The sequence below is a fragment of the Cuculus canorus genome, chromosome 1 (genome assembly GCF_017976375.1).
Source record: "Cuculus canorus isolate bCucCan1 chromosome 1, bCucCan1.pri, whole genome shotgun sequence".
Lineage (NCBI taxonomy): Eukaryota > Metazoa > Chordata > Aves > Cuculiformes > Cuculidae > Cuculus > Cuculus canorus.
In genome coordinates, this window is record NC_071401.1 from 170,679,260 (window position 1) to 170,706,934 (window position 27,675).

Genomic DNA, 27,675 nt, shown 5'->3' on the forward strand with positions numbered 1-27,675 from the left:
ACTTCTCTTCTTTATAATTTATACAGAGTTTAAGATCCTCCAGAGAAATTAAAGGGAAGAAGAATTACTGGATATCGCAGGACAGCAAATCCTAGGAATGACACCTGAGAGAGTATAGTCTCTGGATAAATATTAGCTGACTAAAAAAACTTTCAGGCCTAGAGAAAGAAAGAAAGAAAGAAAGAAAGAAAGAAAGAAAGAAAGAAAGAAAGAAAGAGAGAAAGAAAGAAAGAGAGAAAGAAAGGGGATATGGGAAGTCAGTCCATGCCCAGCACTGGGAAACCAGATAAATACTTGTGCAGGGAAGTTCACACACACAGAATATTATTAGAAGGAAAAGAAATGCATACACAACTAAGCTACTAGGTAGAAACCCAAGACATCTACATTAAGTTCCCAGATGTGTCACAAGCTCTATGTGACCTACAATATAAGCATCAGAACTCTAGAGCCATCTGAGATGTTTGGTAGTGTCCCAGCTGGACTTCAGCTGCTAATTACAAAGGGTTTGGCTGTCTCTTGTCCCTAGTAATGTCTGTCATCCCTGTCTAGATCTCCTGAATTCCCTGCTGTATCTCAACTGGTACTAAATGCCTATGTTTAAGCAATTGAATTGACCTATTAAGCATCATGTTAGTAGCTATTTTAAGAACCAGAGCATCTTATATTAAGTGTATAAGCAGTTTTAAATTCCACCCTGCAGTCACTCTAAGCCTCAGTTTCTCAACAGTGAAAAAGAGAGGTTAAAAAAATACTTGGGCAGTACTTAGATCCTCAGGCAATGCAAGCCTTTCAAGCACTTGAAAGCATAGTGGTGCATGTCTGCAAATTCACAGCAGCAGTGAATGTCTAGTGTCTAATGGCAATTAAGGTTATTAACTATTACTACTGAAATATTTTATTATTACAACAGTATAATAATATACTTTATAGTTTTCTGTTAACTGACTTTGGTTGCCTGGCCTCTATTTCTCTCACACAATATTTTACAGATATTTCTAAGAGAGATTATCTTCATCAAATTGCAATATTAAGCAAGTGATAAAATTTCAGAATATCTTAAAAGATTATAAAAACCTATAAACAGATAGTCATACGCAGTCCCTAATCAGAACTAGCTCCCACTGGGCAGTGATTTGATGGAACTGCTTTTATCTCTGTCAAACCAGAATGAAGTCTTTGATGAAGCTCTAGAGTTGTAGAAAGCTGCATGCAAAGATCTAGTGACCTCACAAAACTGAATATTTTTCATCTGTCTCTGCAATATCTTTTCTGACCTTACTAAGTTAAGTAGGCCTCCAGGTCTGTGTAAAGATTATAGCTTGTCCCAGGGATATCCATGGGCTATATGCATCAAAAAAAAAAGTTCAGTGATTTATTAGTTATCCTTATTGTTTATATCTAGCTTTTATACTCCAATTTATGACTGATCTAATTGTTTTCTTGTGCTTTAGGATTAGTTTAACTATGAAGTAGTCTTTGCATCATGAAACTGCAGTCTCATCTGCATCTTCAAATGTAGAGTATCCCTGCACAAAGTCACCACAAGTTTTTACATCTGAAAGACATTGCAGCCTATTATAAAACAAATTATATATGTTAATAATGATTGCATATATATATATATATATATACAGATATTCAAGTATGATTCCAGTACCACAAGCAGACATAAACCAGCCTTGGGACCAAGTCTAACTTGGGCCTACTAAACACTATGCAAGTGTCATTCCTGCATGACGCTAAGAGTAGGCGGGAATTTCACTTGCTATGTGCACAAACATGCTGTAAGTAGGAATATAGTAGTTCATGAGAGCACAACTGATTTTTAAATATTATATTTCAATAAATTTTTAAAACATGCATATTGATGAACTACGGAAAAACATTCATACTATAAAGTAAAAGGAAACAGGCTCTTTCTTACTGTAAAGTCCATAAACTTCAGGTAACATGAACACGTCTTCCTAATTCTAAACACCGCCTAGTGAATAACTTTCCTAATGCCCAAGAGAGACTAAACACAAGGAGTTAATTTCTAAGATCTAATGAATGATTAACCATGAAATCTTTTTATCGGACAACCACCTTTTTATTAGAATCAATGAATAGAATTTTGCTGTTAAGAGTAGTATAAATAGCATATATTATTTGTTCTCAGATGTATGTTATTCCATGGACGTTAATTATATCATTGTGATATTCCCTCTCCTGTTCTGAACATCTAGTAAGACCTGTATTACTAAATCATACTTAATAGGAGTGTGATGGTTGTTGCTTAGGCAACAGAATGAATAAATGCAGGTCAAAATGTGCTTCCAGAAAAACAAAAGCAGGAATATGGTATAGAATTAAGAATAAATATGCTTAACTGATTTTTACTGCATTCAAGTAAAGTAGCTAAACTATCTGAATCACTTAATTTAATAAGATTGTAAAATATAGCTTGATATGTAAACCACTTTAATGAAGGTAAAGCAGTTCTCTCATATTAAGGAGAACTGCAACATATTTAAGTTGGAGTAATCGGATTTTTCTCTTTTAGCATAGCAGGTCTTTGTTCTCTCATTTTCCTATATATTTTCCAATTTTAATTTTATCTTTAACACTTTGGATAGAAGTGATGATATTATAAAAATTTCAATGTGTGTTTTTCAAGAGAGACCTTCCTTACATAATGATGATATATTAAAAGGAATACTATACAAAGAAATTGGTCTTTTCTAATCATTTTTATTTCCAATAAAATATGGGCATTACTCAGTTTCTGGTATAAACAAAAACTGAAATATATAACAGCATGAACAGTGTGAAATCAATAAATTAGGAATTATTAAATTACTGAAATTATGTATTCTTTTATTACTAGGCACTTTTCCAGCATTTTGCTTAATCATTGAATTTAAGAGTCTAATCTTCCATTCATATATGCATGCTACCACAACCACAATTAAAAGTAAGTATGTATTTCATATGTGATATATATTTTAGAAAGAACCACTTTAGTCCAGAAAAGGACTAAATTAAAATGACCAGAAAACATTAGCTAACACATAAGTATGCAGGCATAACTAATCTGCCTGATACCTGGAAAGTTCGATTTACATATTGGATAATAGAATCTCATATACAATTTGTAGGTTTACATAAGTATTCTAATAAGAGACACAGGAAATGGAAGTCTCATGAATTCCCCCAGAAAGCGGCTCAGGCCCCTCCAGAGCCAGAGGATGACTGGAAAGCCCTCCAGAACAGTTTCTTGGGCTTCTCTCGTGCTCCTCATTTACCTGTGGTAGGAGTACCCCTCTGCATTTGTTATGCCACCTACCAACCTCATGTGAAAATTTTTCTTCAGTAATGTCTTTAAGATGAAACCATCATCTACTTATGTAACTAATGGTACAACATAGATAAGAATATGTTGTTACATTTTGGGAAACTGAGCTTGAAATGCATTTTCGAATTATTTTTTTTACATTGCTGGGCTGACAGCATGCCCTTGTGGCTTTGTTTTCAAGGCTATTTTAAGGGTAAAGATTCTAATATTTTTTACTGATATAAGCAAAAGATCACATGGCAGCCATGTAAAAACAGTAGGAAATGTCTACAATGTTATAATGGGGAAATGGCAGAGATCTCTGCCTTAATTAATAACCCATAGGCATAGAATAAAGTTGGCAAAAGAAATTAAATAGGAAAAACATAACTTGCAAAGATTTTAGAGTCATAATATTCAAGCTGTTTCACTTCTTGTTTTTATACTCCAGGTGTAAGTTATGAAAAGTTAGAACTGTTCTAAGATATACATGGTTACTACAAAAATCTTTAAAAAGGCTTGATTAGTAATATTTTAAGCTCTGATACTTTATAAGAAATGTGGTCAGGATTTTTGCAAGAGGTTCACGTAATGGGAATACTGAAGCAGGTAGAAAAGAGATTATGTAATAATTTTACAAGTAAGCTTCTCTTTCTACTGACCATATTCATTTCAATTGAAAGTTTGTGGATGACAGCTCTATATTGCTTTGCGTCACATGGCAATACTGTAAATTCTGAAGTACATAAAATTTTATTTCATTTGTATGTTCCTGATAAATGCCTACAGTTGAAACATGATAAGGAATGCATTACTTTTCCACACAGAGTATAAGTTTCAACAGGTGAATCCCATAGCCTGATTATCTAAGATGCAAAAACATTTAACTGAGACATCCGGAATCAATTGCAGAGGGAGCACACTTTATTGAATAATTTTCTGGTGTTAAAATACCTCTCAATGCAAGAATGGCATGGCATGATATTTAATTATTATTTCAATGCTGTTAATATTTAAATATAAGTAATAATATGATGTATTGCAGATAAGAGTGTTTACAGCCTTTACATATTGTGAAAATCCTCCAATGGATAAAAATAACTGTGCATATTTCTCTTTAAATCTGAAGATTGATGAGGGAGACAGAAAACCTTAATATTCAGATTTTCCCTTGCCATATTTCTGGCTAGAATATTTTGTAACATGTATATTGTGGGAGTTTATACAAGGACAGTTCATACATTAATTTAGCTAGACACAGAAAAGTGAAACACTAAACCGATCTTCTTAGTGCAATGCAGAATAGCTTTAAGGTTTTTATGAGCATATAAGAGACAGACAAAAAAAGGCAGCTACGGTGTATATAGACAGCTATGCACAGAAGATTTCTTACCATAAATTGCACATTGTCAAATCCATTAGCCAGCAAGTGGTTTTCATACTGAGGTAGCCCAATATTTTCCAACCATTGTCCCACTGTCTGGACAGGGCATCGGGGTCCTGTAGGAGGGTGAAGAGGGAGGCGTTTAAGCAACGAATAACCATCCACTGGATAATAGCGGTAGTCCTGGGCTGAGAGGTGGCATTGCCACATTGTGTTCCTGGGAAAGTTGGTATCAAAGGAGCCCGCCAGCTTGACAGATTGATGTTTTCAGCAAGCAGAAAAGTCAGAAGTAAAACATAGTTTACAGGGCAGTATGCAGCGTAAGATCTGATCCTAGCTCTACATTTCTTAGTTATTAATCTTTACTACAGACCAGTACGTCATACAGTAGGAAAAAAAAAAAAAAGAAGCATATCAAGCTGTCAGCTAAGCTGTTCTCCGTTATATGTGATTGTTGGAATACTCCACAATGAGCAATGCACTGCCAGCAGCAAGAATTCTTTTTATCAAGTACTCCTACACTCATCAGTATGCAGCTCCATGCTTCTTGCTCCCCCTCGCTCTCTCCCCTTCATTACCCAGCCTAGGCTACACCTCGCATTTTCAATAATAGCCATCAGATAAGGCAGATTTTTTTTTTGTCTGCAAGCTGTAAGCCTGCTGCTGCTGCTTCCTCCTACACACCCATCCAAGCGTCAATCTTGAATGATGAGAGCAGTCAAAACAAATGCAGAAAATAGCAAGATTCAAAAGCAACCCAGAGCACTTAAATCTGAATAGAATCTTCATACCAGTTACGCTTTACATATCTGTTTGTTGTAGATTTTTTACGTTTCATAAGACATTAAGAAATGTAATACATAAACCATAGCCTGTGGAACAGTTTACTATGCTTTCCTCTTTTCTCTTTTAATACAAGATCGGTAGTGGTCTGCATCTCTGCTTATATAATAGCAAAACCCTTTAATGAATCGATAATGAATACATTTCACAGTTTCTCTCTTGTAGTACAGCAAAAGACATAAATGGCACAACAATTTTAGTCAAAGTAATTAGATTATCTGCATGATTTCTTCAACCGTAAAATATTATAAGACACAAGAAAACCTTCATGCCAACATACAATAATTCAACTTGAAAAGGTCACCATTTCAAATGAATAATTAAAAGAAATTTCTGCTAAATAAAATTTTAAGTTTATACCCTTTTCTTATAAAAATATGAATGTTAACAGGCAGACAGATAAGATTTACATGATCTCTAGAGACAGTGTATATTTTATCAACTATAACTGGAACAAAAAATAAAATATGAATTCAAAATGAAAGCAAAGTTCATTTTCTGCACAAGAAACAAAATACTTCATGATGAATTTTCTCCAACAGTTTCAAGATGAAATATTTTATACCTTTGTTCTGAAAGGAATGTTTACTAAACTTCTGTGTTTCATAACAAGATCAGAGGATTTAGCAAAAAAATGCAGAAAATGGGTATATTTAGAGTACAAACCTAAGAAGAATCATGACCAGTAGAACTTCATTTATTGAACATATTAATTAATTCATTCCCTTTGTTTTTCTTGTCCATTGTGAATCTCAAGTAATGACCACCTCTAAGGAGGAATTTAATTCCAGGGATAAGAAAATTATAGATGACTGTTAAAGGCTTCATTTAGGATTGATGGTATTGTGGCTGGAAATCTGTTCTGTAGAAATCCAGACCTACAGTCTGACCGACAAGTTATGATATAAAGTTACTGCAAGTGACATGCAGAGCTCCCCCAGCAGTCCCAGAACAAATTCTAAATTTCACTGGATATTTAAAGTTAACAATATTATAAGAGTTTTGATTGCAACCTGACTAGTCTTTGGACTGAAAATGGATGAGCTTTCATTCCAATATTGCTGCTTCGATTCATGGATCATCTCATGCAAACTGAAGTCCATAATGACTTTCTAGAGTAATTTTAGTTGAGCTTTCATGTGGTTGGAAAGTTGCCTAAAACAAGTCCACTATATCTTATGTTACTTCAGTTTTTCGTACTGATTTGATTTGTTACTACATCAAGAATGAAAGACTCATTATGTGTCTCAACAAAGAGCTGAAGGTTATCAGGCATTGGTAAATCTGTAGTTCCTGAAGAAACTTTTAGGAGTTTTCTCAAACACTTAATAACAATAACATGTAAATACATGCCATATAGAGCGTATATTTTTGGTAAGAGTAAAATATACAGAAGTAGCTAAATATACTTGGAATGGATTAATGGATAATTCACTTTTTCTCAGAGAAAGTAGATAAACCAAATTGATAGGAATCTAGGACTCACAGAAATAATGTATTTGTTGACACCTGTCTATACATCTTCTGTATTTTGCAGAATTCTTTCTACTGTGAATCAATATCTTTGTACATAGATGGAACATGACCCCTTCAGGGTTGTGCCCAGGCAGTGTCATAGCTGTAGGGCAGAGGGCAGGCTATGTTGAGTTGAAATATAGTGGACTTCCCTTGGCTAAGCAAATTTGAAAGGCTTGGCAAGCTCTTCAGGGAAAAACTGAGAGCAAATTATCTCAAAAAAAGACAAAAATTAAATCCTTGCTGAACTTTCCTTAAGTGATAGAATTTCTGAGTCTGTCTTTCCCTTTTCCCCATAAGCAGACAAATTGGTATTGGAAAGAGAACTAATGAAGCATAATCCCTCTCTTTGAAAGGCCCATGCATGATTGACTCCTGCATTTCCCAAACATGCATTGACACAAAAGTCTCTGCATCTTCTGTCCCTCAACAACAAAAATGTTCTGTCCACAATAACGCACAACCAATAATCAATATACCGATTTCATGGTCAAACTTCTTCTTCCTTAGCTTACTATAACCAGAACGAACATTATGCTGCAGATGATGAGAAGCGTTTGGCTCAATGCCTGGGAACAGTGTAGGCAAAAATCAGTATTTAAGCACTTCACCAGACACAGTTCCTCATGTTGCTGTTGGTATTGTGTCTATCTCCATGGCCCATGACTGGTGGATTATAGTACTGCTGGTCTCAGTATGCACTGTCCTCCAACTCTGTCTCCTGCCAGTATAACTACATGTCTGAGCCAATCAACAAAACATAAGGCTGCCCAGCAAAGGAAAAGAAAATAAATTGTTGGATATCTGCAAGACTTCCTGCTCCCCCTCCCGACACCTCCCCCTTCCTTCTGCCAAAGGATAAAGGCAAAGGAATGCACAGAGCTCAAAATGTGGGGATTAGGGCATAAGGGATTAAGTCTTTCATTATGGGAATTTGCAGCTCTTTAAATCTCCTTGTGCTTTGCCCATCCAGGAGACTTAGGGGAACCCCTTGGACAGTTTTTCCAAGCCAGGGCAAGTGAAACCTGAAAAAGGTGCTATTGCTTTGAGACTAGAAGGCTGTCTCTTCGTTTTGCTAGTCTATGATTCAGTGCCAGTCCCATCAGTGTGCGGCTGCAGGCAGTGCCTACTTTGCCTATGCCTAAATCTGCTCCTGATATTGGAAAATATCATACAAACTGTAGGAGATGGTCTCAACTGCAACACATTTACATAATACTATGCTTTCCTATGGCTTCAAAGAACATAAATCCCCTGATAATCCCTCCGTGATATCACAATCAAAAAAAGATGGACCTATTCCTGCATAGGAAAACTGTCACTTCTCTTACAGGGATACAAATATTTGGTTCTATCTTCTCCAAGGCAATAGAAGAAGAACATTGAAGAGATGTCTGCAAGAAAGATGCCATCTGGTATGCTATACGATAAATTCTACAAGACGTCTCGTTCCCAATAAGACTCAGAATATCTTTACTGTGGGTTTTGGAATTGAGTGAATCTGTGATCTCAGAGAGCACATGACTTAAAACATGTTGTAAGGCAGATTTGCTCTGAATGTGAAGGAATTTAAGATCTCTTTTATTTCATTGTCTTTTCTGTTAATGTGGATTTTTTATTTATTAATTTATTTATTATTTTTCTTTTATTTTTATAGTCAGGAAAAGAAAGAAATTCAGTGATTATTTGTAGAGGATGCTCTCTCTGTCATCATGAATGGATTACTATAAACCATTTTCTTAGGTAGCTCAATAGCTGTTGAACATTGCTAAACACTTCTGGTATAAAGGAATCAAAATCTGGAGAATTTTAGTAGACACTGACTAAGAAATTTCTGAATGGAGACTGTACCTCAATATGAAAGCATAATTCTTTCAAAGTTGCCAGCCAGTTTAACTAAGCTGGAGAAGAAATCAATGCTAGAGTAAGTACTGTAAACTTTTTAATTAAAGCTTTCAGCCTTGTCCAACACTAAATGAGATACCATTTTCCCCTTTGTATTTTTGATTTGAAACGGATAATAAAGTTAACTCTCAATATTGTGACAGAACTTGCTCTACAGCAGAGTTAGCGTGACAGGGTGTTATAGTGAATAAACTAATCTAATCCTCCTGGAAAGGAGGTAAGACTAGCTAGGAGCAGTATGTTATACGAGACAAACTATGCCTAACATTCCGCAGAACAACAAAATTAAATAAAGTTTATTATGGGAGAAATATAGTAGGTTCCAAGAAGCACATGTAAGGTTTTGCTTTATCTTATGCATTTCAGATATATTGTCAGGCTACTCAAAATGCTTAGATTTTAAATGACCTTTTTCATAAAACACTAAAAAGCCTTACATAAAATCTGCAATTTCATCAGCTGCCTAGATCTTTGGATGATGATGCCACTTTGGATGATCTTGTTTGGTAATGCTGAATATTTTCCTGAAAGTACTTTTAGGGACATTTTTCATAGCATATATAGGGACAAAACAAAATCAATAGAAACAGCTTGAATTTAAATAACACTATCTAGTATCTATAATCTAAAGGTTACATTCCATTGCTTATGTGTGGCTCAAGGGACAAAAATAATTCAGATCACAGCTAATGCAAGTAAATGGAACAACCCTCATTGACTAGGAAAGTCAGTTCTTTTCTGATTTTTATACCAATATGTATCATAACTCTGCATTACCAGTATGTAAGTACACTAACTGTACCTATAATAACTATAACTACAAAGTAAGCAAAGACAATTCATATAATTGACAGATTAGCTGTCAACTGTGAACTATACTTTGTGAACCTCACTGGCCTTTCTACGAGTTTATGTTTCTGAGTGTTGATGTATTATCTACCCAGGAACAACTCAGTTGTAGTACCTACTCCATCATGAAACATATACTTATTACAGACACTTCAAACTCAGGATATTTTTCAAGTTCAGTTGATTGCTTTGGCAGCTCTGATTTAGTCTCCTTTAGAACCCATCCTGTTCAGTGAATGAGAGACAGATCTTACTGGAAAATTAGAAGACCCATTTTCTAGGGCACAGCCACTGGACTGGGATTCAGGGCACCATGTTCCATTCGAGACTGTCATTACGTGGGTACATCCTTATTCTGGCTTCAATGAAAGTTACTAACATTTTCTCAAAAAAAAGAATTTTTAGAGCAAGGTCTGTGCTTGCCTCAGGAACTTTTACAGGATAATAGTAACACTACACTCCCCATCTATGAGTAATCATTTTCACTGTTTTTGTCTAGCAAGAAAAAAAATTTAAAAAAATTCCATGACACCATGACCAGTCAAAATATTTTATTTAATCCAGTAAAGATTTTAGACCACTGTGAAAAACTAGTACCCTAGCTCTGTGTGTGTGTGTGTGTGTGTGTGTGTGTTTATATAAACGTATACTATACATAGTTGCGCTAAAAATGCTATGCAAGTCCAACCCTTTATTTCTGGCGCTATGAAAGCAAATTTAAATAATTTGAAATTTGAGCAAATCTTTGTGCAACTCTGTGCTAAGCAACACTGGACTACCAAACAATCAAAATGGTAGCAGAGAAAACACTGCTTTGAAAGAACTGTTCAAAAAAGATTTGACAGAACACTCACTGCACAGAGATATCTCACATTTAAATACAGCCGTTAAATAAATGGTAACTGCAGTTTCATAGATTTGGTAACTGCTGCAAGGTCCTGTGGAAATGACACTAAGATTGCAGTAAACTGGCATATCTTTGAAACAGGAATCTTGAAAGTATGCATGATGAAAGGTTAAGGATTTCTCCAGGGGTTATTTTACAAATCAGATTCAACCTGAGACACTGTGGCACTTTGTCTTCTGTTTTCTTTTGCCTAGTTGGGCTCAGAGGCTCCCTTGCCCTTGATGCACCATGTTTTAGAGTTATCTCCTTTGAACATCTGATCAGGTGAATTCCCTTCTCTCCTTCCTGTACTTTCTAGCTTCATTTTATAATTCTTTTTTTTCTGCACTACTTATTTATCTCAATTATTCTTCTTGTAAGTTATGATCATTTGCTCTTTTGTCATCCTTCATATGCAGGTACGGCAATCAGTCGTTTTGTTTCACATCTGCCATTTTCCTTTTACTTATTTCTTCTCCCAGTTCCCTTTTCAAGCCTCTTAAAACAGGTAAAAAATGTTCATCTTAAAATTACTTACCTGAGATTAAATTACGCCCTATGATTTGCCTAGAGTTGAGACTAGGGCGGATTTCAGTATTTGAGGTAATCCTAACTTCAACGTTTTTATAGATTAGATATGGGACAATATCTGCTACATGTATTAGCTCTTCAATATAAACCAGTAGCTAATTGTAAAGATGATACTTTAAGCCTGTACTGGAGAAAGTATGATTAAACAAGAGCAAAGGTAACTTGAAGTTCTTTACAGAAAAATGAGACTAAACCGCTCACCTGTTTATTTCTTATAACATTCAAAATCTCAGAAAATAATAATAAATAAATCAGACATGGCTTACCACATTTCACTGATTTAATAAGACAAAATTATAATGATGAATAAATACCAGAGGCATCAGTACTCTGAGGGCACCAATGGGCCTTGCCATCTGTGTTCAACATCTCCCCAGGCCTCCCTGACCCTGCCCGTAGCCCAGGACCCAATTCCATCTCATCCTTAGGCTGTCAGTCCCTGTCCCAGCAATGCCACCGCAGTGTAAGTCTCTGAATCTGCCTCTAGTCATAATTGCTGGATGGATGCTGGACCTACACTGTAAGTAGTTCGTCTGCTGGATGGACCCCATCAGACATACATTGTTGCTTTTGTCCTGTCTTATTGTCATCCCTGCTTCCTGCATAGACAATGAATCCATGTTACAGCCTTGTCTCCATTCCTATCTCTGAACCAATCTCCTTTTGCTCCTTTCTAGGTTCTCTCAATGGATCCTGGACATCAGTCATCTCTCAGGCATAACTCTCAGGGTGGTCAATAGAGCATATTACCAGTACCCGCCTTTGATTATGGGGTGCAGACCCCATGGGACTGCACTCCATGGATAAGAACACAGCTCACTGCCATTAGGGAAAAATCAATCCTCTCTGCTCCCTGAGAAAAAGTCAAGCTCTCGATAGGAACTTGCTTTATTACATAAAAACTCTATAACCACCTTCTGTAATATTTATCCCCTGCTAACGCAGGCTCTGCGACACCAAAAGAAAACTGCGGCATCTTTCAATGAATAATAAAGACATTACTTGAGTGGGTGGCATGCCGGCACAGCTCTGGCAACTCACTGGACTGTTTGCATATGGATGAGGTTATATAAACCCTGTTCATCCTGTCTGCGAGCTCCCTCATGCTGACTACACGACTCTCACTCTCCCACCTCTGGAGTAGGAACTCTGAACTGGTTTCCTCTACCCACATACAGAACCTAGGGTCCTATTTCAGGAATCTATGTTGATGCCTACGGACAGTGTAAACACCTCTGGTGGCGTTGTACTTAGTCCGTGGTTTTTGTTTTGGAAATTGAAATGATAGACATGGAAATTCCTGGGCAAGTTTAATAGATTATACTCCAGGCATCATTCCTTTCATCATTCCTTTGTCAAGGCTAATGGATCTCAGCAAGACTCAAGTGGTCCTACAGGTAGAGTTTATCTGGAAGTGTATTCATCAAACTGGTTTGCTAATATTTTGTAACGTATTAACTACTATTTCTTATATTACAAACAAGATCAAAACTAGAGCTGGTTTAGTAAACAAAACCAACACCTAAAGTTATTCTCTTAAATTCTGATCTAGAGCTGTTTAGCTACATTCCTTGCTATTCACTCTTTGAAAACTTTCATGAACAAGGATTTTTACTTGCATAAATTTGAGAGGAATGACTGGTGTCTATATGGACACCACATTCATATGCAAATACGTCGATTTGTGTACTGACAAGATAATTTATTCTTTGGAATTATGCTCTATAAAATATTTCAAATAGTCTACCAGAAAACAGAAATAGCACAAAGTAACTCAGATGATCCATGACATCCCATAACAGGAAAACAATCAAATGTTCATAAAAAATATTCCTCTAAACTCATGCATGAAGTAATAAATAATAAATATATTTTAGAACTAGATACCAGAAAAATTCACATCTTTACACTAAATTTTGTTAATAGCATTTAATGCAAATTCATATTAGCAATCAATAATTTAACCCCAGCCACCTCAGTTTTGTAATAATTCAATAAGTTAGAATAAAGAGCTAAAGGCAGCAGCGGCTAAAAGTAGAAAATCAATTTTGGGAAGTTCTTGGTATCATGGGTTATGAAGTAGAGCTGGTATGTACTTAATAGCAAATATTTTTTTAGGGACTTGAAGGCATTCCAATACAATATCTTCCCAAATATAGGGCAATGAAACAAAAAAATACTGATTCTAGTGTTACAATCATGAACTCAGGTTACCAGTCTGGGTTAGAAAGCAAATGCATACAGTTTAGTTAGTTAAATATTCTAAATTACTTTGATTTTGTAGGTGGATCTAAAACTAGAAACAATTCTGTGTGCTGTAAATTCTATAATAAGCCAAAGATTTTTAACTAGCATGTGATGTTCTTGTGATTACTCGAAGTGTGAGGTTTCAAGGATTCTTATCTATTTAAATCTAAAGACTGCTGGATTAAGAACGAAATATGAGTGAATAATTGAACATTCAAGAAAATGTTATTAATTCAGTTTTAGTACACTAGATTTCTATGTAATTTATGAAAGGTAACCTTCGTCATAGTCTCGCTTGCCACAACGTCTCTAACCCTAATATATTTGTAAGAGCAATACCTACAACACGCAAGCTCATCAAGAATATTGAACAAAGATTTAGAGATTTGCCCTTAGTAATCACTTCATGATTTTCACACCATCTGTTTTAGAAGATAGGAATACTCTATTCACTTTAAAGTATTTCCTGGCCACAGGTTCTGAAAGCCTAATTTTTCATCAGGTACTTTTAACTCCACTGAGGTGCCAATTCCTATTCTGCATACATTTTTAAGCTGGTATTGAACTTGATTCTGCTTTAAGGAATAAATTCTGTTCAATTAAGTGACATCAAGTGAATTAAATATTAATATATACATGGGTGGAAATTATTAGGTAGTCACAATGTTCAGATTAAACTGCAAGGAAAATGCTGAATTTAAGCAAGTGAATTCTAAAACCTTCAAGTAATCTGATCATTCTTTTAATTTCATTTATCATGGCTAAAAAATATCTCTTAACCTCTGGAATGACAGTAGGATGTTTATGAGTGCATTATAGAATGAGGGCACTGTTTGTAACTTTTTAGGCACACCAACAAACATGCTGGCATTAACTTTGTAAAACAGAGACAAACTGTCCTTGTGGAGTAGACATAAATTCTTAGTACACCTGCCTGGACTGTTGTGGCTCGCTGGAGAAATATACAAGACCTCAGTCCTACTGGAAATAACTTTGAAAAATATTTTAAACCATTTTTTTCATGTTCTGAAGTCTGCAGTCTACTTTTGTTTCTCCTTTTATCTCCTATCTAGGTGGGCATAGGTCAGCAGTATTCAACCCCATGGTGGAAAAAGATACAGTATGTAAAACTGAGTGACTTCTGAGACAGGTCTGACAGATGAGGGAATTGGTCAGGAAGAGTAGATAGCAGCATTGATGTTATCACCCTGAGAAATGTTTTCAAATCCATTAAAAAGTTAGGGACCCATTTACTACCGATAGAATCCAAGGGGTAATGGGAGTAATATTGTTTTTAAGCAACATTTACAACTGACTTATTTGATTTCATAGAATCACTAAGTTGGAAAAGACCTCTTAGATCATTGAGTCCAACCATTTCTATCTGACACTAAACCATGTCCCATCTCATCCACCCCTCTTTTAAATACCTCCAGGGATGGTGACTCAACCCCCTCCCTGGGCAGCCTCTGCCAGTGCCAGAGAACCCCTTCTGTGAAAAATTTCTTTCTGATATCCAGTCTGAACCTCCCCTGGTGCAGCTTGAGGCCATTCCCCCTTGTCCTGTCCCCTGTCACCTGGAAGATGAGGCCAGTTCCCTCCTCTCTACAACCTCCTTTCAGGTAGTTGTAGAGAGCGATAAAGTCTTCCCTCAGCCTCCTCTTCTCCAGGCTAAACAACCCCAGTTCCCCCAGCCACTCCTCATAAGACTTGTTCTCCAGGCCCCTCACCAGCTTCATTGCTCTTCTCTGGACACAGTCCAGAGCCTCAGCATCCTTCTTGTAGTGAGAGGCCCAGAACTAAACATAGGATTCGAGGTGCAGTCTCACCAGTGCCGAGCACAGGGGCAGAATAACCTCCCTGGACCTGCCGGTCACGCCATTTCTGATACAAGCGAAGATGCTTCTGTTTGGTTTAGTTTGTATCAGTGAATTTTATAAGGCTAGGCCACAGGCAAGTATAGTCAAACTTTTAAAGTAGGAATAACTTTTATGCACTTAATTTGATTTTCTCTGCAGTAATGTATAAACTTCTTATTATCAGTGTCCCCAAGCATACTTGAATATCATACTATTTCACTCTCCATTTTACTGTTAGTTGTCAATATTTCTGAGCTTCAGACCCCTGGAAGTCAATGAAAATCTGATTTTCTGTGTGTTTTCATACCGTTCTGCACTCTGTCTCGAAACAATTATTATCAGTATATATGAATATGGTATAGGTCTACCTTGTGCCATATGTGCTTGTTAACGTGCATGTCTTCTTTATAACTCAATATCTCTCACTCCTTCTAAAGGGAAATTATTTTATATGAGAGTATTTTAAAAATACTGAAACAAAGCTCTAAGAACAGTGGTAAGTACACTACTTGAATTTTCACAGATTTGAGTAGTATATTCAAACTTCACATAAACCCTCCATGTCCATAGTCATATAGACTTCTATTCTTACCATATTTAACAGTAGCATGCAAAGATCTTATATTAGCTTAATAACAAAATGAAAGAAGAGATAGTAGGGATTTGATATGCATGATTCATCTTTCTGAGATTAAGACTTTCTACAAAATTAAAATAAAGGTATTTTTAAGTCTGACAAACGTTTTACTACATGTTCTCCAAGGAAGAACGCATCTTCTGTATTAATTCTATGAGTTTGGTACCTCAGAAATAACAGCACAACTGACCAGACTACCAAGGTTTCAAATTTTCCAAAAGAGAAAATATCAGTACTGGCATAGGTTCTGAATCTCCTATGCTATCTCACTAAAACATTACTTCTGATGTGGGGAAATACTTCTGAAAAGTCTCGGTATATTAAGTCAGTCAAAATTACATGTTAATCCTCGAAATAAAAGAGAGTTTGCAGAAGATTCCTGTGCTCAAGGAGTCCTATTGCTGAGTATCTAAATTTATCATGAGAAGATCTGATGGTCACAAGCAGAATACAAACAACATAGTCAAGAATTAGGCTATACATTTACTCACTTATGAATGTCAATATTTATAATATTATATTTCCATTTTCTTAAGTTTCTTTATTTGCTGTCAATCTTCTCTATTCTAGAAGACATATACCAGAAATCACTTTTTTAAGTCTGTGACTATAATGATTTTTTTGCTTTGTAAATGGTTTTGGAAAAAAGACTCTAACATTGAACACAAAAACCACGGACGGAGATACAAGAAGTATGTTGATAGGCACTTAGAGAGAGGGAAAATGTAAAAAGAAATGCACCAGTTAGAGACCACGTGGATAAACATGGTCTCATGACTAACATTTTTACTGTATTTTCAGTTTAGCCTGTGTTTTCTTTTGTAGTAGGCTGTTTCAAACCCAGCCCTCATTAACTGGTATGCTCTGAAGAGCATATAGCTGAATATAACATTTATGACACTACAGGGTAAAATTGCCAGTATAATAGGAATACATGAATAACAGAAAATAAAATAAATGCTTGCAGCCTTATTCATCCAACTCCCATTGCATTTATTATAAAAGAGAGTTAAAAGCTCTACAATTATCCCGCAGTTTGCCTAGTCTTCTGTAAGGTTTGTTTGGGGATTAAATGGATCATTAAAACAGATGCATCTTTATCTCTTACTTAGGCATTTACAATGTAGAAGACAACAAAACATTAATCCAATTATTTGTGGTTTCTTCTGTTGTATTTATATGATATTTGGGTAAGTATAGTGGCATGCAATGCATTATGACTATCATGTTCTATTAAATAAATGCCCAGACTACTTCTTCAACATATTTTACAGCTATATAGCTTATTTTCTCCACTATTTTATAGTGTTGCATACGCTTAAATTACCATTCAAATAATTCAAAATGCAGAGATTTGTAAAAGAAATATGAAGATTGGTATGAAGAATGCATGAATAGAAACGCCTGTGTGAAAGAGTCAGAAGAAACAGTGCTATAAAGAGTTAAAGGTATGGTCTGTATTGATAACCAAGGACACACCTGACAGTGGTAAAACACAAAGAAATGTGTTTCCATCAAGAAAAGGAGGACCGTGCTCTGATAAAACAACAGCACGGATGATTCATCAACAGAAGACCCCACACTATATAGGAGGACAGCAACAACACTACGGCACATTACATGTGATATTCATCCTCCTATTATTCCCAAACGAAGACAGACTCTAGCCCTAAAATATCCGAGATAAGGAGGCAAAACCAATGAGCACCACTGAAGTAAACAGAACTTTGGATCAAAAGGAACAGGCCTTAGACCTGTTGACTCCTAAAGATCTATCCAGAAACAAGTTTGCTATTGCTAATCAAAAGGAACCTAACAGATGCAATGAGAATGCAATGGTCAGCCTTCCATCACACAAAAGTGACCACAGACAGGCAAATTGCTCACACGAACACATGCATATCTTAGTGCTTTTGGGTAAGATTGAGTAACATTCATACAAGAACATGAGTGACGGCAAAGAGTTTTGCCTGAAACAAGAATCACTTTCACCTCCCATAACATTTCATGTTGACTTTAGCTGTATGAATTGCCCCCAGCATTTCTGCCATTGCAAGTTAAAATTCCACATTCACTTTGCAGTTGTTAACAAGATATAAGGAAGCGCAGAATCAAACCAAAATATGTGGCTCTGTTCCCTCTAGTGCATTCGTATAATTGATGGCAAAGATCTCACAGACTTGCAGCTTAAAAATTTCAAACTTCATATTCATTTCCTGTTGAGGAATCATCAAACAGCCCTAGGAGCAGAGACCAGCTGCTGGAGCTGTATCCTCCAACCAGATCCCTCTAACATCAGTTGAAGAGTCAGGTTCCCTCTGTCTTTTCTTTTTTTCCCTCTTTATTATGCTACAGATATTTTGCTCTTTTTTCACACCATCTCAACTTCAATGGGAAGGTGGGAGTTGGTAGAGAAGTGATGTTATCCTCATTTTACAGTCTGGTTGTTGTGGTTGGCTACTTCAAAATTAGAGTTGTGGCTTTGATACTGAAAGCTTAAAAGGTCTCCCATGGGGTGCATGGATCACTTTATTAAAATTTATGAATTAAATCCACTTTGATAAAGTGCTTAGTTTAACCATACATTGATTCAAAAAGGGGAAGGAATTGCTGCAAAATAGACACTAAATTATAATTAAAGTATATATTTTCAAGTATATAGCTTACCACTGTGAAAACTGCCTTATGCCAACATGCCTACACATATCTCATTAAAATTCTGCCTTAATTAAGTACTTACATTTTATCTGTTTTCTGCCCTTGGAGGAGGGAGGATATTAACAGCTTTGGAGGAAGACCACTTTGCCAAAACTGCAACCATATGGCAGTAAACAGAAAAGAGCCAGCCTATCAAAGCTTCATTTATTAAAAGAAAGTTTGACTTCTGAGTGAAGTTTTAGGTTCTATAGGCATAACCATACAGCAGAGAAGATGAAAGCTTCATGTCTGAGCAGTGGCAGTGGAACACATGGAAGAAAGAAAGGGCAGTGAGCATGTAGGTTCTAGCAGTTAAAGGTTTGCACAATTTCCACTATATGTTACAGCTACACAAGGCGTAACATGAACTTTTACTCCTCTCATTCTCACATATTCACATTCTGGCTGTGGTCCTGCCTGATTCCGTCTTTTCCCAGTCCACCGAAGTCATGTCTGCTTTAATTATCCAATCTTTGTGCTTGCAATCATGTCTTTCACAAATACGAGGAGCAAAATTTCTAGCAGTTTTCCCCACACTGTAAAGGAGTCATTGATAACAATGGCTTTTGTCATGTCAGTAGAGAAGGTAAAATAAAAAAAGAAAATTAAGTTTGTATGATGACTGTCTACAACTTTCATCTGATGTGAAAGATCAGAGAAAGTACACTACAAAATGTATTCTAATGCAGTGCTCCATAACCTACTGCCAGTCTTTGGCGTTAAATATATACTACATGACATAGAAACATGCATATGTAGTGCACATATCAAAAGCAATGAAGCCTTGCTTGTGGAAAAAATTGATGTAAATGGGAGTTATAGGGTTTATGCTGAATACAGCAAAACCCACTGCAGCCCTGGTACTTTCAAATGAGATATGGCTCATGTGGAGTCCACCTAGGCATAGTTGTCAGTATTTCAGAGTCCTTCTGGTTTGAAAGTAGCTCTACAAGAGCCAGTTCAAGGGTTTCCCTGAAGTTGTAAACATAGTAATACATGCTGCTCAAGTAAATGTTTTAGAAGATTTTCTAGCTCTGTTGAAAGTGATTTTTTCTTTTCTTAATATGGTACAATTCTGTTACATACATCTCTTCCAGTAACAAACAGCATTAATCTTTGAAAGGCTCTCACTCAGGTAGCCTCAGTGAGCAAAGTCTGGAGACGTGATATTTAGACATAGATGCTCAATACGATGCTACAATTATCTCCAAGCATAGGGAAAGGCACTGTTCTCACAAAAGGGCAACAAATAAAATCTGCAAAACCCAAACTTGCTAAGTGTAATAAATTTACTTATCACAACTGTAAGAAAAAGGCTTACCAGTATAGTCATTTCACAAGCAAAAAAATGTCGATCTAGTAACTGAAGAATAATTTAGGAAACTATCCGATGTATGCCTCTAGGTAGAACAATGGACTATAGGTACAAACACAGTTGACCAAAGAAATACGGACTACAGGGCACTTGTATAAACACAGGAACCAGACAGTGCATTTATGGATAACATCTAAAAAAGAATTCATGATTAGCAGAGTTACAAAATTGTAAATCACCCTCCGTGTGCTAGAAGACATCTGACAAAAGTTCTCTCAAAAGCCCAGCACAGTCCTAAACTGATTGTAGATTATCTTGATATTGATTGACCTTCAACAATTGTTTTCCTTGTCATTATTTTAATTGTTCTAACTTGAAACAATCCTTGCTTTAGTGATGATGATATGATATCCATTACCCATGTTAAAAAAAATTGTCTCCAAAGTAGATTATTTCTTGATTATTCCATTCCAAATGACTTGCAAGTGTAAGTAAACTCTGAATCACACACCTTTGAACAGCTACTAGGCTCCAAATAACACAGAAATATTGCTATGCATGCCTTGAAAGGCTTTTTTTATTGTAGAAAAAAAATGTTTGTAATTAGGCAAAGAAAATATAAAATTGAAATGTTTCTTCTTTTTACCAGGGAAGTGCAGATGGCTGATATTTAAACATATTAGCTTTTCTAAGTCATTTGTGAAATGTATGTTACTAATGAGTGTAAGTATCTACCATGCCAAAAAAAGATAACTGTTTCATTTATTAAACTTTACCTTGTAGACAGGTTTGATCTAAATCATGTTATCAAAGTGGCAGAATAATTACAAAATTGACTCAAAGTGACTTAAAACAGTGACCTAATCATTGAACTGATTCAAGCCAAGGTCAGTTATAAGCCAACCATTATTTTTAACTCTGGCAAATATCCAGAAGTCTTTAAGATGCTGCTGAATGTTATAGCCTCCCTAATAAACTGGGGAGAAAAAGGGGAGGTTCATGTCAGTTAGTTTTAGACAGCTATGTCTTGGGAGGTCCTTGAGGCTCTCTTTGTAGATACTTCTAGTGCCATTTGCCATGCTTCAGACATTTAGACACGATGAATGATATCAAAGAAGTGCCCGCTTATCTAACTCAATATTAGTGGCTCAGATGTGCTCAGTGTGGTCTACACAGTAGAAGTCTGAATTTAGATGTTAAGAATAAGATTTATCTGCCTGACCTACCATTATGTTCATCAAGCCCACATTTCCTTAATTTGCTTGCAAGAAAGACACATGAGACAATGCCAAAACCTTAACTGAAGTCCAAATAGTGAGCCTCTACTGGTCCTTCCTTATCTACAAGATCTGAAATCCTCTCCTAGCAGAGAATAAGATTGCTTAAATAGGCTTGGTCTTGGCAAATCCATGTTGTCTCTTACTTATTTATTTGCTGTTTTCTAGATACTTTAAGTAGTTTATCTGTTCAGTGATTTTCTTATGAAATGAATGCAATTCCCCGCTTTCCTTCCTTTCCCCTTCTCAAAATAAGTTTACAGCATTGTCTTTTAGTTTGTTGGTAGGTCTTCCATCCTTCAAGAATTTTCACTGAAATCCACTAACAGGCCTAAGTTTATTTCAGACAGTTATGTAACACAAAATGAAGGTTATTAAATCAACTTTAAGATACCTAACCTAAGTAACCTGTTCTTTCCTTATCTACAATTGAGATTCCACCCCTAGGATTAGCTGTGCATATTGTGTGCTCTCTGATGAGCTTTTCAGTAAACATAAATTTTTATCAGTGTGATAAAAAGTCATCGTATGTTTTTGCCTTCTCTGCGCCCACTGCAAGCAGCTTTTCTTTTCCTGTAGTACCTCACATAGGTGCCAAAGATTTCCTTGTTCTTCTCCCTGTTTACTCACTAATATTATTATATTAAATAATCATTCCTCTTGTTAGTTGCATCTCACTGAGGGCTTTGGCACTTCTGATTTTTCTGTATATGCATGTGTTATTTTACTATGCTAAAGTAAGTAGAGAAATTTTCCTCATCATTTCTAAGGTGAAAGAAAAGATGACAATTTAACCAAGCAGGTCTTCTACACTTTCTTTTCTTTACATGGGTGAAGCTCATACTAAGGTCTTCAGTAGTGCTCTGCTGAAGAACATAGATTTCACTTTAACTTACACCTGAGAGATTTTTTAAAATAAATTCTCTGAATTTATTGACATCTACCTTCTTGATACTTTTTTCTCTGGTCAGTCTGTCAATATAATTTCATTTCCAACGAGTGCCATGGTAACTAAAATCTCCCGCTACTATCAAGTCCAATGGCTTTGGATAGACACCAAAACCAACTATGTTCTTTCCTGCTTTCATGGATACCAACACGTATTTAACAGCTCTAAGCAATCCTGGTTTTGAGATCTCAAAGCAACTACCGTATTTTTAAAATACAAGCCAATATTTCCTCTTTTCTTCCCTGTCTCCTTCATACTGAAGTATTTATATCCTCTACATGACTGACAACTAGGGTAATATATATGCTAAATTCTCTACAATGCAAATTTCATCTTCAATTAATACCTCTGTTAGTTCTTCTCTGGTCCACTTTCTTTTACCATTAAGTATACAAACAGCTAAGATACCTGGCAAACTGACCCATGACTGTAATCCTGTTTTAAATAATCTTCTTTCTCACGAGTTAGGCCTGTGCCAAATTTGCATTGTTTAAGATGAAAATTTCTCTCCTTGCCACATGGTTCTTAATTTAAAGTTCTCTTCTGTCAGAATGGAAGCCATGTATTTATATTTAGGGTATATCTGACTGATATTTGACTTGGACCTGAGAACAGAGACAATCTCTTGAATGTTCAGCCTTTTTATCCATTTTATCCATTTTATCAATTTTATCCATTGTCACAGTGGCTTATAAGGACTTTTGATTGCTTAGGATCATCCTTGGTAGTATCATTAGGATTCTTTATCACATGCTAGTGACTGGTGGAATCCTTTGAAACTTGGCACATTTGGACTCTCATGAACAAACACACCAGCCATAATGTAAGTGCCAGGTAGTGCAGATGTCTCCAGATCATCTTGAGCACAAGGTAACTAGCTAGAACAATCTTTTAGTTTCTCTTGGGAACAGAGGTTTTGTAACCCTTGGTGTAATGTTTTTTTTTTTTGTCTGCTAACATTGAGATTAGTTCTTATTTGCTCCCTGGTCAGCCCTCCTGCTTTTGGTTTCAGAGGTAAGCTATTCAGATGTTGAATGCTGCATGTCCATCAGCAGCCATCTTCCTCTATAGTTTCAAGTTTACTCCTCCACTACTGCTACCGAACTGAAAGCTCTGCTTTATTTTTCAGTTGATTCCAAATCGATGAAGTCCTCATGAATTCAAAGGGTTGGACTCAATGATCCAAGAGGTCTTTTCCAATCTGGTTATTCTATTAATTCTACTCTATGATTCTATGACTATACTTAGCCAGTTTTGATTCTCTCCTTTCACTGCTCCTCTAATTGCTTCTTAAGAGATTCCTCTGCAGACATAAAAGGAATATTTCCAGATTTCACCAGGAAAATATATTCCCAATTTCCCCTCAATCCACTCAAGTATTTAATCACAAGTTGTCATTGTTGTCTAATTTTAAATACACTTATTAAATTATCAGTGTATGACATATTCCCTCTCAAATATTTTTCCACTGAGAATGAGATACTATGTAGTATAAAAAGCTCTTCATGCCCAGTAAATTAAGAATACTTTGCTTGAATTTAATATAATTTTGTTTTTACCAGGTTCACAAAATAGTGACGTATAACATGAACCACAGGCCTAAGTAAATACTAAAATGAAGGATTCCATATCAAGCTATACTTGCTATTCAGTATTATCAGAAATTTTACTGTTTGCTAAAAACTTATTAGTTGAGAAAATTTACTTTTCCGAAATAGAGTGCTCAGCAATCTTGATGCTTTCAGTTCAACACTAAGAGAAATCCCATTGATTTGTACAGTCTGAACATTAAATACATTAATTTAGTCTCTGCTGGATAATTTTTTCACACTTACTTGCAAGTAAAACTATCAAAACTCATATTTATATATAAACTGATGAAGTATTTCAACATTATATTACCTGATACCATATGCTAAATTTTTATTTCTAAGCACAGGCCAGATCATAATATTTGGCAGTGTAACGCTTAGCACAGAGTCAGGAAGAAGACAGAAAGTGAATGAGAAGTTCTGAGATGGAATTTATGTCTTCATTATCAAAACACTTGGGCAGATAAAACCTTGAGTAAAAGACAGAGATCCAGACAGTGTCAGCTTCTATAAGTAGTTAGACAGGTGCTATGAGAGGTAACTCTGAGGCTCTCTGAGACACTTCTTGCCAATAAACTATAGGAGTTTAAATAGAAGAAGCACAAAAAATGTTGATTTGCTGCAGAAAATTTAAAAGCAACACTTGCAGTGGGGCCAAAGACCTATCAAAAAAATCTCTTAGGTTGTATTCTTGATAAGAAAAACCTGTGCAGTGTGTTGTGGAGTTAATAAATGGTAATTAACACAAGCTAAAATCTTAAGTGAAGTAAAATATGTCATTAAACATATGAATGTTGCTCTAATAAGGCTCCATTGGATTGGTTACTCCAGTCCACTACCTTTGAGAAATAAAGATTCATTATCTTCTGCTAGATGGCCCCATTACTTTGTTAATAAAAAGCTATTAGTATACTTGTAGTACCATATATTTGATAAAATGAATTTAGTACATTTTATGCTATAATTGTTCCTTTCACTTTACTGCCTAAACTATGTTTGACTTTACCAGGAAAAGCCATAGAGGAGTAAAAAGCATGAAACACATGTGAAACTGCATATAGCCAGCTTTATAGCGGAAAGAAATATTTTTATTTCAATGTGCATGTACTGCAAACTTGATTAAAATTAAAGAAAAGTGGTTATATTTTGATTAATAGTAGATAGTTTGATTTCTTCATGAAGAGCAAGATCAGATTATTGTTCTAAAGTGTAATAGCTAAAGACCATTAAGGAGCTGACAGAAAAGAAAAAATGTTGCTTTGCAGGAAGATGCACACTGAACAGAAATAAAGTTGGGACTCAGAGTCCCCTCTGGGAAAAGAAGAAGTGAAGAAAAGAGTAGATCTCCTGCCAACTGGAAGAGCTGAAGAACCAAATGCCACATTTGAATGCCAAGAAACATAATGCATGCAGTAGAAACCATGAAACAGCTGATGACAAGAGTTGTGAGGTACTTTCTAATCTCAAAATGTAGAAAAAGAAAAGCAGTGGTCATTCGTAGGAATGGACGGAGTAGTACTTACACACCACTAAGCTACGTAAATTTGCCTATGCATACTGTTACTTTTGTCTCCTTTCCACTGCTGTTACTTGCTGTGCAAATTCTTAATTGTCACCTGATTTTGCATTTGGTGTCTGTGTACTACCATGAGAAAAAATAATAAGCAGCAAATCCTGAAATACTCATAATATATTCAGACATTATTAACTACCTTCTAACCTAGATTTTCTCTATGAATAATTCTCCCTTCCAAATCTCCCTTCCCTGCAAGTTTCAGAAAGAAAAAGTAGCCTGCCAGGACAACACACCTAGCACTTGTCATGATATTGCTTCTTATTCTTTTAGGAAAAAAAAGATCTGAGTCTGCAATTGTATTTGTATTCAAATCAAGTATTTCCCCTTTTCCCTAGATTCCTTTCTCACTGTCCAGCTAGTGTTAAAATAGCTGCGTCAGCTCTGTCTAATTGGGAAGACGTAGTTTCTTTCTGTACAGATGAAATGCTCTGTGAAATGGACAGCTGTTAAAATACTAAAAAAAAAAAAAATTAAGTGATAAGATACATAGTCTCCTGCCCGATACACAAGTCATTGGATGCAGCTATCAGGGATGTATCAGTACAGGTGAGTAAACATAGTTTTGCCTCAAGACTAAATTATTCAGACATACAACTCAGTTCTATTTCCATGTGTCAGGGAGAAGACACAGAAAATTACTTCCAAAATTCTTATCAGCACAACTGCCCAATTGTTTATGGTGACACACCAACAGGCTAGTCATGACTTAGGGTTCTTAGAATTCACTGTGGTATTGAAGGTTTGCAAATTTTTCCCATCATTGTTAACGACAGTCACTGGCTGTCAGCAATATTTTCAGCCATGTTCCAAATATTTCCTTGAAGCAGCATTATATGACACGATGTTTTTAAAAGTGTTAGCAGCTGTTGGATTATATATACTCAGGATCCCATCATTCAAAACAAGATCTCAGCTGAAAAATACTGGAAAATATCCCCCTAGCAGAAAGATTTCAGTAAGAAGACATTAATGGAATATTTTTTTGTAAGATTTCAAAACAACATTAATGACTCCAGTATGTTATTTAAAGTAACAGCTCCCAGATATTGGGCCTAAGGTACATCTAGCAGTAAACAATATTGATTCTATTCATGGTTATTCAAATACCTTCAAATGCTTTCAACTCAGTGGGTTACTTAGCAATTCCTTACTCACAGTTTCCCTATAGACCATTAAATCAAAATTAAACAATAGTGAGTCATTTTTTCTTACTTGTAGTGTGATCATTCATCTCCCCCAGTCCAGTATTAATTCCAGCATCTATTAAACTCATGATTTTATCAATCTACAAAAGAGAGAACAGTGAAAACAATTGATGGGCCCTATCTTTATTATTTTAGTTTAGTTTTTCATGCATAAATTTTTACCCTCATTAGGAAAACATCAATCAAGATTGCAAAATGTAAAAATCAAAAGTCAGAAAACTAATTTCTCCACTTTGAATTTTATTTCACAAACTTTGTATGCTACCAAAACCTAAGACTAAGACTAGTATTTCTTTTTCTGCAGTACAGTTAATTTCATTCTGATGATTGTGGTTATCTATGTCTTCAAAGCTACTTTGTTATGTATTTCAGTATATAAATACAAAAGAGAAAAATGCATATATTGAAGTATATGATGAAATGCATTTTGATTTTATAGTCTTGTTTCATTCAATAATAACTGTGAATCACCAGAGGTCTATTTAAGCAGTAATGTTAATGCATAGGAATATTGTTTTGTATATTATAAAGTATTGAAGTTAACTCATCAATTAAGATTTCCAAAGAATTTCCTAGCTCTCTTTTTTCCATTTGCCCCAAGGCCACTGAATAGCTATGAGACATATCTGTGTCCCCACATACCTCAGAAAGGTATAATTTGTGAAACAGCATTACATTGATCCCAAAACTCATTTGCAAATTTCTAAATTACATTGTACTACGTCAAAACAATTGTACCTATTTTATTATTCATAAGAACAGGACAAAACAAAAAGTGAATCAAAAGGCTGGTGTCATCTAAGAAGGAAGACCCGGAAAACCAGGTCTTACACTGCTTAATATTATGACTAATAGGAAAAGTGTTTCCTTTTAAAAATGTATTAGTCACTAGTGACAGGAGAAAATCTGGGAATTATGTCAGAATCTACAGATTTAGAATTATAAAAAAATTGTAATAAACGACAGGGTTTTTTATTTGAAAGAACAATAAAACTTTGATGTCCCTCTAAAAATGTGAACTTGGACCTGGCT

The 27,675-nt window shown here is 35.6% G+C and overlaps 1 protein-coding gene across 10 annotated transcripts in view; it reads right to left on the reverse strand.

Moving 5' to 3' along the window:
- ANKS1B (ankyrin repeat and sterile alpha motif domain containing 1B) overlaps window positions 1-27,675 on the reverse strand; it is a 427,137-nt gene that overhangs the window by 189,430 nt on the left and 210,032 nt on the right. For 8 of the 10 annotated variants that reach the window (XM_054066137.1, XM_054066169.1, XM_054066129.1 and 5 more), the window contains 2 exons: window positions 26,651-26,723; window positions 4,710-4,816 (listed from right to left, as the gene is read on the reverse strand). In XM_054066137.1, coding sequence (XP_053922112.1) covers window positions 4,710-4,816; window positions 26,651-26,723 — 180 coding nt within the window. Of the gene's footprint in view, window positions 1-4,709; window positions 5,235-26,650; window positions 26,724-27,675 lie in introns of those variants that run through there. The other 2 variants (XM_054066143.1, XM_054066149.1) reach the window with 2 other exon arrangements.